At 32.1% G+C, this 14,878-nt stretch overlaps 1 protein-coding gene across 1 annotated transcript; it reads right to left on the reverse strand.

Moving 5' to 3' along the window:
- Positions 1–12,115: 12,115 nt before the first annotated feature.
- On the reverse strand, positions 12,116–13,555 carry LOC130715294 (zinc finger CCCH domain-containing protein 20-like). Its single transcript, XM_057565372.1, has one exon. It carries the CDS (start codon positions 13,500–13,502, stop codon positions 12,459–12,461), a length of 1,044 nt encoding a protein of 347 aa, XP_057421355.1. The 5' UTR covers positions 13,503–13,555; the 3' UTR covers positions 12,116–12,458.
- Positions 13,556–14,878: the final 1,323 nt, after the last annotated feature.

A 14,878-nucleotide genomic window follows, 5' to 3' on the forward strand; every position in this document is an offset into this window, starting at 1 on the left:
CATATTATTTCATATGAGAATTTTCAGAACCCGTTCGATATTTCAACAGACTTTTAATCTCACTCGTTCGATATTCCCCTTGAACTCTATCCATCAATGTTAGTATATAACTTTCAACTATTAAGCTCAAAATTATTTTAAATAAATTTATTATTATTTAATTTATATGAGTTATGAAGTCTTAGGTCAAAATTTATATAAAATATGATATTAGTTATGAATTTCATAAGACACATATTAGTAGTTTAGGCTTGTTGACGTATTAATGAACTAATAATCAATATTAATAATAAACCTTAAAAGTTAAAGGTCACTCAATAAAAAAACTCCTCTATCCTTCCTCTTGAACTTCCTTCATCAATGTCATTTTATAGACTTCTACTATTAATTTAAAATTATTTTAAATAAATTTATTATTATTTATATCATATAAGTTATGAAATTCACAAAGGTACTTGTATTTATTTATTTATATATAATATAAAGGAGAAGCTTAGCAACCTCGAGGGTAAAATAGTCTATCAATAAAAATTGTTTCATATTTTTTTTTAGAGTAAAGTACACTCACCCCCCTTAAGGTTTGTTAGAATTACACTCCACCCCATTCTTATCTAAAATCTACATCCCACCCCATTTTATATAGAGGCAAATTTAGTGACGAAAAATATTTTTCATTAATAATTAGTTATTATTTAAATTGTTAATCAATAATTTCAAAAAAAATCAATATAATCCAATAAATTTAAAAATGAAAACATCACAATCCTCCTCATTCTCTCAATCGCGTTTTTCCTCCGTAAATTCATAATGCAAATTATGCAATAGCACACCTGCCTGATTTACAAACCATATCTCGAACATAGTGAAACATGCTTGTGTTTTCATATTTGGTAATAATTCAATTTTAATCAAAATAATCTCTTTATACCTCCAATTTTCAAAATTGGGTTGTAGGCCAAAAAAGCAACACAAATGGGTGAAGAAAATAGAGAAACAAAATTATGAAAATATGAAGTGGATCTGAGGTTATTAGAGCCCAACGAGGCGGTGGAGCATCGTTTTTAACAAAATCCAACAATATCTAAGACCAACAGAGCGTTCGCTCACAACTTAAAGGGGTGAAATTCACAAGAAGTAGTTGAACAAGTGGCTTTAGGGATGTGCGATTCACGTTCTGGGGTTCAGGTCGCAACAAAACTTTGAGGCATGGAGGTGCCATGGGGTTTCACATTGTGGGACAGTGGAGCCGTGTTAAAGGGAGTAAAGGCTTGGTGGTGGCCGTTTGTGGTGAGAAATATGATTTGGAGATAGATGAGACGTGGACTTAACAGACAGAGTGGATGGTTTTTTTAAATTTAATTCAGTAAAATTATTTTCATAAATTAATGTATGATAGTGTATATGCATTAAATTTATTTAAATTTTTACTAATTAGTAATTAGTTTTTAGTAGTGAGGAATTTGTTTTCGTCACTAAAATTTGCCTTTATAAAAAATGGGGTGGAGTGTAGATTTTTAAAAAGAATGGGGTGGAGTGTCATTCTTACAAATCTTGAGGGGGGTGAGTGTATTTTACTCTTTTTTTTACCTACGAGCTTTTAAGTAATTATACATTTTATTTCATATGTAATTTTTCACAACCGTTCGATGGTCAACAGACTTTTAATCTCAGCCGTTCGACATTCCCCTTGAACTTCATCCATCAATGTTATTATATAATTTTCTACTGTTAAGCTCAAAATTATTTTAAATAAATTAAGTATAGGTCAAAATTAATATTAAATGTGATATAGTTATGAATTCCATAAGACACATATTATTAGTTTAAGTTTGTTGAAGTATTAATTAACTAATAATTAATATTAATAATAAACCTTAAAAGTTAAAGGTCACTAAAAAAAACTCTCTTATTCCTTCCTCTTGAACTTATTTCATCAATGTCCTTCTATAGACTTCTACTATATATTAATTGAAAATTACTTTCAATAAATTTACTATTATATATTTCATGAGTTATGAAATTCAAAAAGGTAGGCTTAATATTAAATAAGATCTTAGCAAAAGAAAAAAAGACTATCACTAGCCTTTTTCTCTACCACTATTCAAATTAATAAGTGTTAATACTCATTCAAAATGTGCACTTCACATAAGTTTTGTTGAGGTATTTGCTTTTATTTCTTCAAAGGCTCAAGCTTCAAGACATTTTTCCAAGTACATATATTCAACGGCTAACTATTGATGTACTAATCTATAATGTTTACATATGTGCTAACATGCTTTTTATTTAATGATGAACTTCAATTGATTTCATCATGTAAAATTGAAACACCTAAAAAATTAATTTCTCTTTGATTTGCTCGACTTTTTGTTGTGAAGGATGACTCAAACAGTTCGTGTGCTCCATGTGTGGGAAATAAGGGATTTCAATAAACCTCAAATTGTTAATAGTATTGAACTGCTCTTAATCGTTGAAAAGGTAATCACTTTTTTTTGTTTTTGCCACTTTCATGGTACCTAATTCAAACTGTTTATTGTTACCATAACAATAATTTTTAAAATTGTCTTTTTTCAAATGCCACAGTTTAGTGACACTATGTGTAGGACGAGTTTATGCGATTCAAAATGTTATGGTTCAAGCATCTGCTAGAAAATATAGAGTCACAAAGCATAAAAGTTGAATAAGCATCTCAAAAACTGAGGAGGCTACAAGTAACACTACTCCTACAACAAAATTTGATTTTGTATAATTTAATATAGTTGACATCATTTTCAATTTAATTGATCATCTCTGAAGAAACCAAAGTTTATAGTGCTAATTTATTTTATAAAATAAAGGACATATAATACCACATGAAAACTAATTTCATCTTCTAAATAACAATAATTCATATGGGCTTAACCTCTAACATTGCTTTCTTACATTTTACATGGGCTTAAATGAATGGCCCTAATACTATGTTGTTTCTTACTTTTTTTCCATTCTTCATTACTTTACTCTACATTGCATCGTCCTCCTCAATAGCCACTAATACTCACTTTCTCCAACATGCATATTGCATATATACAAAACTTTCTTATGATCTAACTTTCAGATGTACATGTTCACAAATAAGTATTCGTAGCTTACAACTTCTCTTATTTTTTCCTGAGAAAATGAGAAGGTTCAAATTTACTTAGAGTGTGAAAATTTTATCTAGGCGGGTTTAACTTAATTTTATCCTACTTTATATTTTAGTATGAACAAACTATGAGTTATTTGTAACCAAATAAAAAACTACGAATTATTTACTTTTTACATATTTATTACTTTAAAGTTTATATGTCAACATTAATATAATTATAATTTTTACCAATACTTAATTTTATGATAACGAATAGCAAAACCTAATATTAACAAAGAACAAATTTTGTATTTAAGCACATATATTATTGAATTCATATGAGTTATGAAATTTCATAGGAAAAAATTAAAATTACATTAAAACTTAGAGAATTCTATGACATACATAATTAAATTTGTTGAATCATTATCAATAAATAATTAATATTAACAATAAACTTTAAAAGTTAAAGACCATTCAATAAAAAACCTCCACTATACATTTCCCTTTGAACTTCCTCCATTAATATTAATTAGTCTATAATTTTTATTAACCTCAAAATTATTTTAAATGAATTTATTATTATTTAATTCATATGAGTTATAGAATGTCATAGGAGTAAACTTAATATTAAATATGATATCACTAAAAAAAGATATACATAATAAATACTAAAATGAAAATCCGAAACATGTGATGCAAAAAAAAACCTCCTCTTGAACTTCATCCATTAATGTTATTCTATACTAGCTTTCTACTGCTAACCTCAAAATTATTTTAAATGAGTTCATTATTATTTAATATTAAATAAGATCTTACAAAAAAATTCTACTTCTATTTGTAATGTAAATAAAATTGTTATATCAAAAGAATAAATCAAAAGCATCAATAAGATAAACAAGGACAAACAACACAAATAAAAAAACAAATACAGTCATAAAAAAAACGTACGACGAAATAAAAACACAATTAAAAACATAAATTAACACTTCGACAAAAAAAACATAATTATCACAAATAATATTCTTTTTTCTCCTTTTCATACGAATATTTAAACAAAACCATAAGAAGACACAATACAAAATAAAAATGAATGTCACCCGTGCAACGCACAGGTAAAAAATACTAGTATTATATACTTATTATATAAAGAAGCATCATATGTTTGTTGGATGAATAATTTAGACTCTATAGTAGAAATATTCTAGAAGTGTCTAAAGATATTTTTTTAAGAGTTATTTCATTTATTATTGTAATTAGGTTAAAACATTTGAATTTCATTTTGATTTTTTTTTTAATATGACGAACATGATAACCAATGCTTTTAAATACATGACATTGTCATGATTAAAACATAAATTGTGGTTTTTTTTTACAACCAACATGTCATGAGTGCACAAAATAGCATGACAATGAAATATAAATAGGTATACAATATGAGAGGTTATATTTACCATGTTAAAATTTGGTCCACCCATTAACTATGTTTTTTCTTGTTATAAAATATCATATTTAGTGTAATATCATTTAAAATATGATTTTTTGTCCACTATAATTAATTATAAAAAAACGCTTTTAATTTGTGAACTACATTTTTCACTAGTGTCAAAACCATAAAATAATTATTTCATACTCCAAAATATTTTCAAGATAACTACGTAAAGAAATATTCATGATAACTTTTTCACTATCACGAATTTTAATTTAACAAATTTTTGCATTTTGTAATTTTAAAAAAAATTATATTTTACTTAAAACATTATTATAACGCGGGGAAACATAAGCGATCTCAAAGAGATGCACATAGGGTCGAGGAGGAGATAAACTAAGATTTAAGATGTCATCACGACTGCACTTAGATTAACATGTCTAAGGCTAAAAATAAACCAAGTGTTAAAATGTAAAATTATCTAATGCTAATTGGAAATCACAAATTTGAAAATATTAAATTGTTATACAATTTTGATTTCCCTGAAGAAAATATTAAATTGTTATGTGACTCCAAAGGATACACACATCCCACAAAAGGAAGATTCGTAAACATGTACAGTTACTGGTTACAAAAGCTCGTACAGGTGACATTTTGTTCCTGTACATAGCAGGACACTGCCACTTTTTGAATGTTGTACCTGCAATAATCGCTTCAGACAATTTGGGTATCGTAGGCATATATCTATTAGTTTTGTTTCTTGATGCATCATCTCTAAATTATTTTATTACATTCGCTTCCTTTTATAATTACATCCAGTTTCTTATTATTCTTAATATCCTATATGTGTATTGTGTTGTCAGATACATTTTGGTCGTTGAATGTGATGAAGAAGCTGTCTCCTGGAGTAGGATTGACAATAGTGGTCAACACTTGCTTTGTTGGTTCATTTTTCAAAGATGCAAAAGAAGGAGGCCAAGGAAGAAGGGGTGAAGTGGTAATTTTTCGGTATGTGAAGAAAATGAAACAATTAAGGATGAGCAGATCTACTTTGAAATTTTGTAATTGTTGTTCAGGGAAATAACAAAGAAAACCCATTTGAAGTTCTACCGCAGGTCTAAGAAAGATATGCAACTCTACAACTAAATTTGGAGACAAAACCCGCCTTTCTACTGCCCACAAACTATCAAGAGAATTAGATTCTTAGAATTTTACTGATGAATTGTAATTCTTTTTATTTTGACAATAATGATTAACAAATAAATTGAGCACATAAGGTTACAGTGAAAGATATCTCTATTATTATTCAAATTTGGCTAGATGTAAGTACAACCCTTTCCCTTCATTGTTCACCACATTTCCAAGAAGTAAAGTCAAAGAACTTCTTCATCTTATGTTGAAGTAATGTTCACAACTTCTAGTCTATCAGATCCAGAAAAAGACTTGACAATCAGCAATGTAGAGGCACGACATGATTAATTAAACACATGCAAAACAAATAAAACAATCTCATCTTTCCATTCAAACCAAAAACTGTGTCTCTACTCCATCTCTCGTGAGTTAAAAGTTGTTAAAGTTTTCCTTTCAAAATTGGGGGACACTTGTTGGACAAAAAAATGTCGAGAAATGAGAATTCTATTATTTGTCACTCCCATTACATGAGATGATACTATATTTATAATGGAAAATGTTGACTGGCACGACGTGCACTACATGAGTTAAACTGTAGGTTTTCTGTTTTTTCTGACACTTGTATTTTTGTGGCGGTTCGACGTGCACTGCATGAGTTAAACTGTAGGTTTTCTGTTTTTTCTTACACTTGTATTTTTGTGGCGGTTTCAAACCGCCACTTAATGATTCTCGTGCACATGTCAGGCCACGTAGCAGTGCTGATTTATGATAGAGCAATCTATAACCAATAAATAACATCACAATTAAAATACTAAATAAGTATAAAGGAAATGGTAAATGCTTAGTGGTTACAAAACTAAACATAATAGCCCTTAAACAATACTAATGCGCCTTAATGTTTGTAACATAACTTTTCATTTTGTAACCACACAACCTTTATTTTTCTAATTATACTAACATTATTTATAACATCTCCTTAATTAGAAACCTCCGAAAAATTCTTCTGCAGACCAAGTCTTGCTCTCAAACTTCTCAAGTCTTCAAACTTGAGGCGTTAGTGAAAATATAAGTAACTATTTTCACTTCTTTCTTTTCAATGTATTATTCTTAATCTTTGACATCAACTTGTCTCTAATTGCTTCATTCTCCTTTTGAAGATTTGATAACTCACGAGTGTCATTCTCAATGACTTTAATATCTTCCTCCATGGCTAGCCTCCAACCTTTGTCTTCCACAACTTCAAGTCATCAACACAATATTGACAAAATTGTGATTCTACCTAGGAAAGCATGCTATCCAACAATGGCGAATAGTCCAATACCATCAACAATCATACGCACAAGTGCACAAGCATGCTAAAGGAGAACAAAACCAAAGGTAAGCCTATACAACAGAAAAATAAAGTTCCTCACAAAATTAGTAACTGCAGAGGAGTGGGAGTGCGTAGGATCTCAAGTTAAGGTCGAAGGTTGTGGTGCGAGTTGTGAGTGAACAAAGAATCACGTTTTTTATCTGAGTCGGCGGGTCAATGTGACCAGATTTCTAGAAAATTGAATCAGGGACGACTCGTGATTCTACGAGTCTGCGTCTAAACACGACGATTCCACCCGATTCTCATCAACAACGATTCTATAAACAAACGATTCAATACACATAGGTCTTGTAGAATCATAGACTCGTCCAATTCCATGAGTTGGCTCGTGATCATGTGACCAAGAAAATCATTTATAATTTCAATTTTATCATACAACTCTTGAACGTTTCTTATTTTTCTTGGCCCTTCACTTGAACTCTATTTGAAAGACGACACTTTATGAATTGAAGGAGGTGGAGTGGATATTTTTTTTGCTGTGACAACTTCATCTTTTATGCTAGCCTTCAAGCATTTTGCTTCAATGGTCTCAACTTTTGCACATCAATGCTTGCAAAATAAAACCTAATTAAAGTCAGCGATAAAATCAATAAGAACTGCATAAAGCAAGATCATTAAACTTATTCTGATGAGCTGCATTTGACAACTCAGTACGAGCTATAAACTAAAACGGATTAATACATACATAGCATAAACCAAGTGTGTCATCTTTCATTCGTTTTAGGCTTATGATCACTTTTTAAAAAGTTCCAACAGTCTACTTTCATATAGCAACGGACTTTAAGTACGTAGGTAACACACTTTAAAGTGCGTAGGGAAAAAATTTCAAGGGCATTTATTAATTTTACATATATAACCAAGGTGAAATTAAACTATAGGGATGCTAATAACAAATACCTAAATTAAACTACACTTTCTTTTGCCCATCGGTTTTTATTTTTGTCACCAATTCATGGCACTGTGGGCTTTTGACATTTCGATCAAAATTGCATTATATTAGATCAAAACTATGTCTAGTTATCATGCTTTAATTATCTTTCCATTTAATATTCGCATTTTATTTTTCTCCCATACTCCACTACTTCTACTACAGTAGTATAAGAAAGAGTCTACCACACAATTGATCAATAGCTGAATTTCTTAACTATTTAATCGAGTGTTCGATCCCAATGTATCATAATGATCCCTCAGAGAAACCTATCACAACTTAATACTCCCTTCATTTTATTTCTAATTATAAGACATAGTTTTACATTTTTTATTTTCCTAAATATTAGACCTTTTATAATAATCTAACAAAAAAAATTGTACTCTTCCATATATACCCCTTACATTAATTGTGTGTTTTCATTTCAAAAATTCCAATTACTACCTACTATTAATGCAATGATTACTTGTAAGAGAAAATGATAAAGAGTAAATATGGAAGAATAGATGCACGTACTTTTTTAAAACCAATGCACTAATTAGACACATTCAGGCCCCGTTTGGAAACATAGCTTAATTAAGCGCTAATGGTCATGTGCGCTTATGACATGAGCGTTTATTCATAAATTATTTTAAATTAAAAATAAGTTATATATAAGCATAAACTTTTTTTCATAAGTTATTTTAAGCTCAAAACAACTATCATAAGTTGTTTGCATAAACTCTCCCAAACACTGACATAAGAGCTTATGTTATCAGATAAGCTCAAATAAGCTCTTCAAGATCATGGCTCGGCAAGCAGTGCGAGATGATCGTGTTTAAATGAAACCTCCTTTGAGTGTCTTGACAGCATTGTATGCTGGTAGTTTAGTTTAGCTTTGTTTTAATGTTCCTTTGTAACAAAAAAAACAAGATCATGGAATTCTTTATTGTTATTAGCTCGTGATTCAACCCAAAAACAAAATACAATAGTGACTGGAAATAGAGAGCATATTATGCCCCAATACTTGATATTATTATCCAAAAGAAGAGACAACTTTGTCAAGACCTGTCTGTTGATTAAATTTATAATATTCGCAATAAAATAGCACTTATATATTTAATGGATCTTTGCAGATGAAAATCATAAGAAGAAAGCCTTAGTGGTCATTTTTCAGAATAGGATCATATACACTTTTTACATATATAGAAGCTGAATCTATCCCATCTACCATTTATATAGGATAGGAGAAGAAAAGGCCAACTACTTCCTATATTCTAAGGGACTAAAATGACAAACAAAGAAGATTAGAAGAATATATAGGTTGTTTATACTTACACTTATCTTAAGTGAACATCAAGTACAAATCTGCAAGAAAAACAATATACAACATGTTTTAACTCACATTCTCATCACCCTGTATCACACTTCTGCTACCTCAACGGAAATTAGGGGTAGCTTTTCCCTAATCAAATATTTCAACGCGAAAATTTACCATCTATCAAGACATGACAAGTTACAAACAAAATTGACAACTTCCATATATTCTTTTAGAGGAACAATTTCCAGAACTAATTCATTCACATCCTGAAATGAAAAAAGAAAATGAAGGATATGGTTTGGTATATGTTACATATTTTGAAATACTAACATATGTTATGTTCATTTTTAATTTGAAGAACATAAAGAAATGATGATGGCTTCAAAAACAAATCTTAGAAACCGAAATGAAGATATCGATCCAATCCAAAACACAAGAAAGTGGTTTTATCTTGGTGGTATGATTCTATCTTTAGATAATGTCAAGGATATATATATATATATATATTTATATTCCCTTTCAAGTTTCAATAAGTTATTTTATCTATGGTGGACTTTGATTAATGTCGAATGTATGATATTTTATTTTATCAGTCAATTCCATCAGCATCTTATCTACAAAGTGCAACAACCCCTAGGATCTTGTCTGTTGTTGTTGAAGTGGTATTAATCAAACAATATCTTTTCTTTTCAAATCCAAAACCTGTTGGCACGGAACCAACAGTGTTCCCTCAACCCAGGGGAAGCTGCCAAGTTTTTCCTTTGAGTTCATAATGAACTACTACTATTGATGGTGAACCCGTATTTTCTTTTCTTCCTTGAATTGGTATAAATATGTGACGGGTTGTCTAAATGACCCATGTTGAAATTTGGGTTAAATAACTTATTGTCTAGGTGTACCAATCACATTTAAAATAATTGATTGAGTTTTAATGTTTTATTTATTAATTTATTCAGGATTAAATATGTTTTTGATCCCTAATTTATACAAATGAATCTAAAATGCTACCTGAAAAATAAAACACAACGGTTTTAGTCTTTAAAATTATTTTTCACATCTATTCCAGTCCTCCAAAATTTCTTCCACTAAATTTAGTCCTTCTTCTCTCATAATTATTTCAAACCTAAAATTTTATATATCCCAAAACTCAAAGAACGCAGCCATGAGATTCTTAGGTCAATTGGTTTCATGTTGTTGTGTTCTTCAAATTTAAATATACAGAATAATAAATAATATTTGATTCTCAGGCCACCGTTTCATCTCATGGCTGAAAATTTCATAATGAATAATGAATAATTGGATTCTCATGCCACCGTTTCATCTCATGAAACCAATTAATAATGAATAATTGGATTCTCAGGCCACTGTTTGATGTTTTCTGTTCTTTATTTGAATAATATTTGACTTGTAAAAAAATTGAATTCATATAACCTGCGTATTCATTTACAGTATGAAATAATAATGGACGAAAGAAGGCTAAATTTGATGGAAGAAATTTTAAAGGGACCGCAATTGTCACGTATGTGTTATGATATTATAAGGACCATTTTAGATTAAATGAAAATTTTCAAGGACTAAAACTTTTGTGGTTTTTTTCAGGTTCAATTTTATATTTATGTGTATGAGTGAGAGACCAAAAACATATTTAACTCTAAATAAATGATAAATAAAATATAAAAAATTTAACTAATTTATCTTAAATGTGATTGGTCCACCTAAACAATGAGTTATTTAACCCAAATTTCACCATGAGTCATTTAGACACCCATATGTGACAATTCCTTTTAATAAATAACTTTTTTGGGATTTGATTTTATATTATCATTTAGGCTTACTGTCATTAGACCAGCATTTTATTGGCGGCAATCCTGTATCCTAAATGCAGGCTTCCATTTTCAAACGAGGAATAATATTTTAAAATTAATATGAAATGTTTATAATGTCATGTACATAATGAGTAACAATTTAAATGATATATGATTTCTAGTACAATTTCTAACCAAGTGTCCATCCTACTCCTACCTCCTCATCTTTATCCTTTTTCAGAGTATGAGAACCCTTTTAAAATATGCAAGAGCTAGTATATGATCATAATTAACGAATGCAATACTTCACTTTACCTTCAAAAGTTATTTGATGAGATAGTATATGATCACAGTTAACGAATGCAATAATTTACTTTATCCTCTTAAGTTACTTGATTAGAGGGGTTAAATCCGTGAATATCTACTTACATGAATACCTACTCATTATGTGAATACTTGTGACCTTAATCCATTCTCGTCCATACAAACATAAATAAGCTGATCAGCAAGTCTTTTCCCACATAAAATTTCCCCCACAGATATGACAAAGAAAAAGATTTTTTTAAAACGACAAAGAAAAGTTGATTTGGTTTATGAGTGAAAATGTTAATTCTCTATTAACTTGGTTTATACTCATTGCCTGCTATTTCTTTGTATTGGTCTTGCTTGAAAAGTACCATATACACCCATCCATGATCCATGTACCCGAAAAGGGGGACCACATGTCCCTAAACGGCTTATCAGGACAAATGTACTAATACACCTTGCATTAGCCGCTAATACCCCACTTAGGGATGCTAATCTGGCCCATCCCCTCTCAGGTATGCCGTGTATTGCACGTAAAACACCCAACAAGACTTCAAACCAAGACACAAAAGGTTCATTATATTTTGCATATTTGGTTACAAGGGTGTGTAATCTCTGTTGAAGAATTAAGGGATCGGAAGCATATCTTAAATTTTAATAATATATACATCACATTAACAAAAGGAGTGATAATTGATTAAGGACATTAGCTTGGATAATGGATCCTACAAAACACATGAGAAATTTCAAATATGTTACATGATTACATGAAAATAAACACTGTTAACACATGGGAACCATATCATCCATATCATCTACAATACTACTATCTATACAAATTACAAAATCAAAGCTTAGGAATTAGGATAGTTTTAACCTAGGAAGATCAATTCTTAGTCTTCTTGAGGATAAGATATTTACACAAACAAGTGTTTGCTGCTTCCAAAATGAACCCACATACAATTCCTAATCATCATCATCTTCTTCTTAATTTCTCCTGCTTCCTTGCATTCTTCTATACACACTTAACAGAAAATGTGAACAATCACAATCATCCTGAGAAAAATGGGCTCACAAGATCCGAAACTCACCCAACATTCGGAGCCCCATCTTCCTGACCCGAACCCGAACTGTCCAAAGAGTTCTCTTTGCTCAGTTTCTCAAACATCTTCGCTCTTATGCCCCTTCCAGACTCCACCCTCTCCATCACAGGCTCCTCCTCCTCACACCTCTGATCCCACAGATCAAAGTAGTTCACACTGCCACGACCCGGTGGCACTTGCGTCGGGGTCGACGGGAGGCTGCAGAATCCGGGTCGGATCACGGGTCCTCTAGGAGATCCGAAACGTGGAGACCCCATTTGCATGTTCCATGAAGAAGGCAACGACTTCACCCTACCCAGTTGCAAATTACACAGAGACGCCACCATTTCACTGACACCAACGGAGCTCGAGCATAACGACTGAGCCACCGGCGACATCGGAGGAGTTGCAGTCTCCGCCGGCGGGGAAACCGAACCATGAGAAGAAGAAGAAGAAGCCGGAAGCTTCTTGGCACATGCAGATTGAAACTCAAACGCAACGCTCCGGGGGCGGGGACTATGCTGAGGAAGCACCCTGAGTTGCTCCGGCGTGTGAGCAAAGAAACACACCCTCCGCCGGCAACTGGTACCATCCTTGCATGGCTGAGTCCGGTAGCGCGCAGGGTGGAGCCAGCACTCGAACACTCCATGCGCGAACTCACACGCGTCCCCTTTCATGCAACTCCCCTTACGGAAATCAGCACACGACGCGCCGGAGTAGTGGTACTTCCTCGGGTCACGGCGGCGAGCCTTCTCGCCGGGATGAGCGTAGGGGCACTCTGTCCAGTCATGTGACCTGCCACGTGCGCAGTTCCGGACCTTGAACTCGAACATGCGGAACTGGTCGAATGAGTACACATCCGCCGAGTCACGACCCGGGTCAGAATCGGCGTCGGAGGGAGCGTATTGCTCAAGCGCTTCCTGCAAGTATAACGGAGAGTGATCGTAATCGGCATTGGTGGCGGTTAACGGAGAAAAGATCTCCGTCGTTGGATCATTCACCATCGGCCACGGTGGCACGTGTACGGTTGGATTTGCACGGAGCATCATGGTGTTACAGTGATGGATATGTTTTGTTTTGTTTGTTTTACACCAACTCAGACATGGTTACTTACTGGGTGGTTAGTGTTCTCTTTATAAACCAGAATTTAACCGTGGTTGGGTTTTCACTAACCGTGGTGCGGTTTAAAATCTCCATTTTTCTAAAAAGTTAGTGGGGGTTTCTCGTCACCGGACTTAAGGTGACAGGCGCAAAGGTTGTGTCCTGGTTTGCCACGTAACTAACAGCTATTGATGGAGTGAAACTGTAGGCTAAGGTGATTGGATTGTCACGCATGCCAAAATCACCGCCATTGGTTTTTTTGGAACGCCCCACGGTCTTCCCATAGCGGTGGAGCATATAACACGCCACAGAAAAGACAAAAAGCATAAACATCAACATTAACTTCTAAGATGATCATTATCCAAGAAACTCATTAGAGTTTAATGAGTTTCTAATTTAAATTTTGGTAATGCCACGTCATTTAAACTACTTTAATAAACTCTACCCATTTTTTACTCCAATCCAGAAATTCTAAAAAGTTTCTTAAATGGATCCCACAATATACCCCAATATTTTCTTGTAAATCCAGTTACCTATTTATTTACTTTTTTATTTGTTTTTTATTTATTTTTTAATCATTAAATTTAGAAGAGAAACTTTGCTCAAAGTTTCTCTTGGAAACTTTGGAGCAAAGTTGCTTGCCACGTGAAGAAACTTAATTTTCTGCAACAATTAAGAAACTTTAATTCAGATGACATGTCATAAAGAAACAAAGTTTTTTTATTGCTGATTCTCTAACATTTTTGTTAACACACGTTCAAAAAAATAAACATTTTTGCCATCACTAAGTTATCTCATATAAATAGACAGATAGGTTGGCGAATGAAGACAAAATACATACATGTAAGCTTAATTAAATTGAAGGTACAAAGTGGAAATAGAATGTTAAAAATAATAAAATAGTAGAGTTATATTATCAATATAACTCTACTATTTTAACTCGGTATATTTTCTTAAAATAAACAAATATCTTGTACTATCATTGCTGCCACTGTCATCACACGATTCACACCCACCACTGTTATTGAATAGTTTCTTTTCATGTTATTCCTTTATCTAAGTTCATGTGCCAAATATAATGATGGAATGTAAAATTCCATTATTGACTATGCAAAACATGTTAATGGTTAACATTATTCCACTGGGAAGAACTCAATTGTGCTCCTTCAATCAACCAAATTTTGTCAACTACAAAAGTTAGTTTGACTGAAAAGAAGTGCAGAAGTTATCAACTAAACCCGTAAACTATCCAGCCATTAGCTATTCACTTTTCTACCTCTTTTTTCCTGATACTTTTAATTGTAGCTTAGTGGCACATTAGAGG

Source organism: Lotus japonicus, chromosome 4 (genome assembly GCF_012489685.1).
Source record: "Lotus japonicus ecotype B-129 chromosome 4, LjGifu_v1.2".
Taxonomy (NCBI): domain Eukaryota; kingdom Viridiplantae; phylum Streptophyta; class Magnoliopsida; order Fabales; family Fabaceae; genus Lotus; species Lotus japonicus.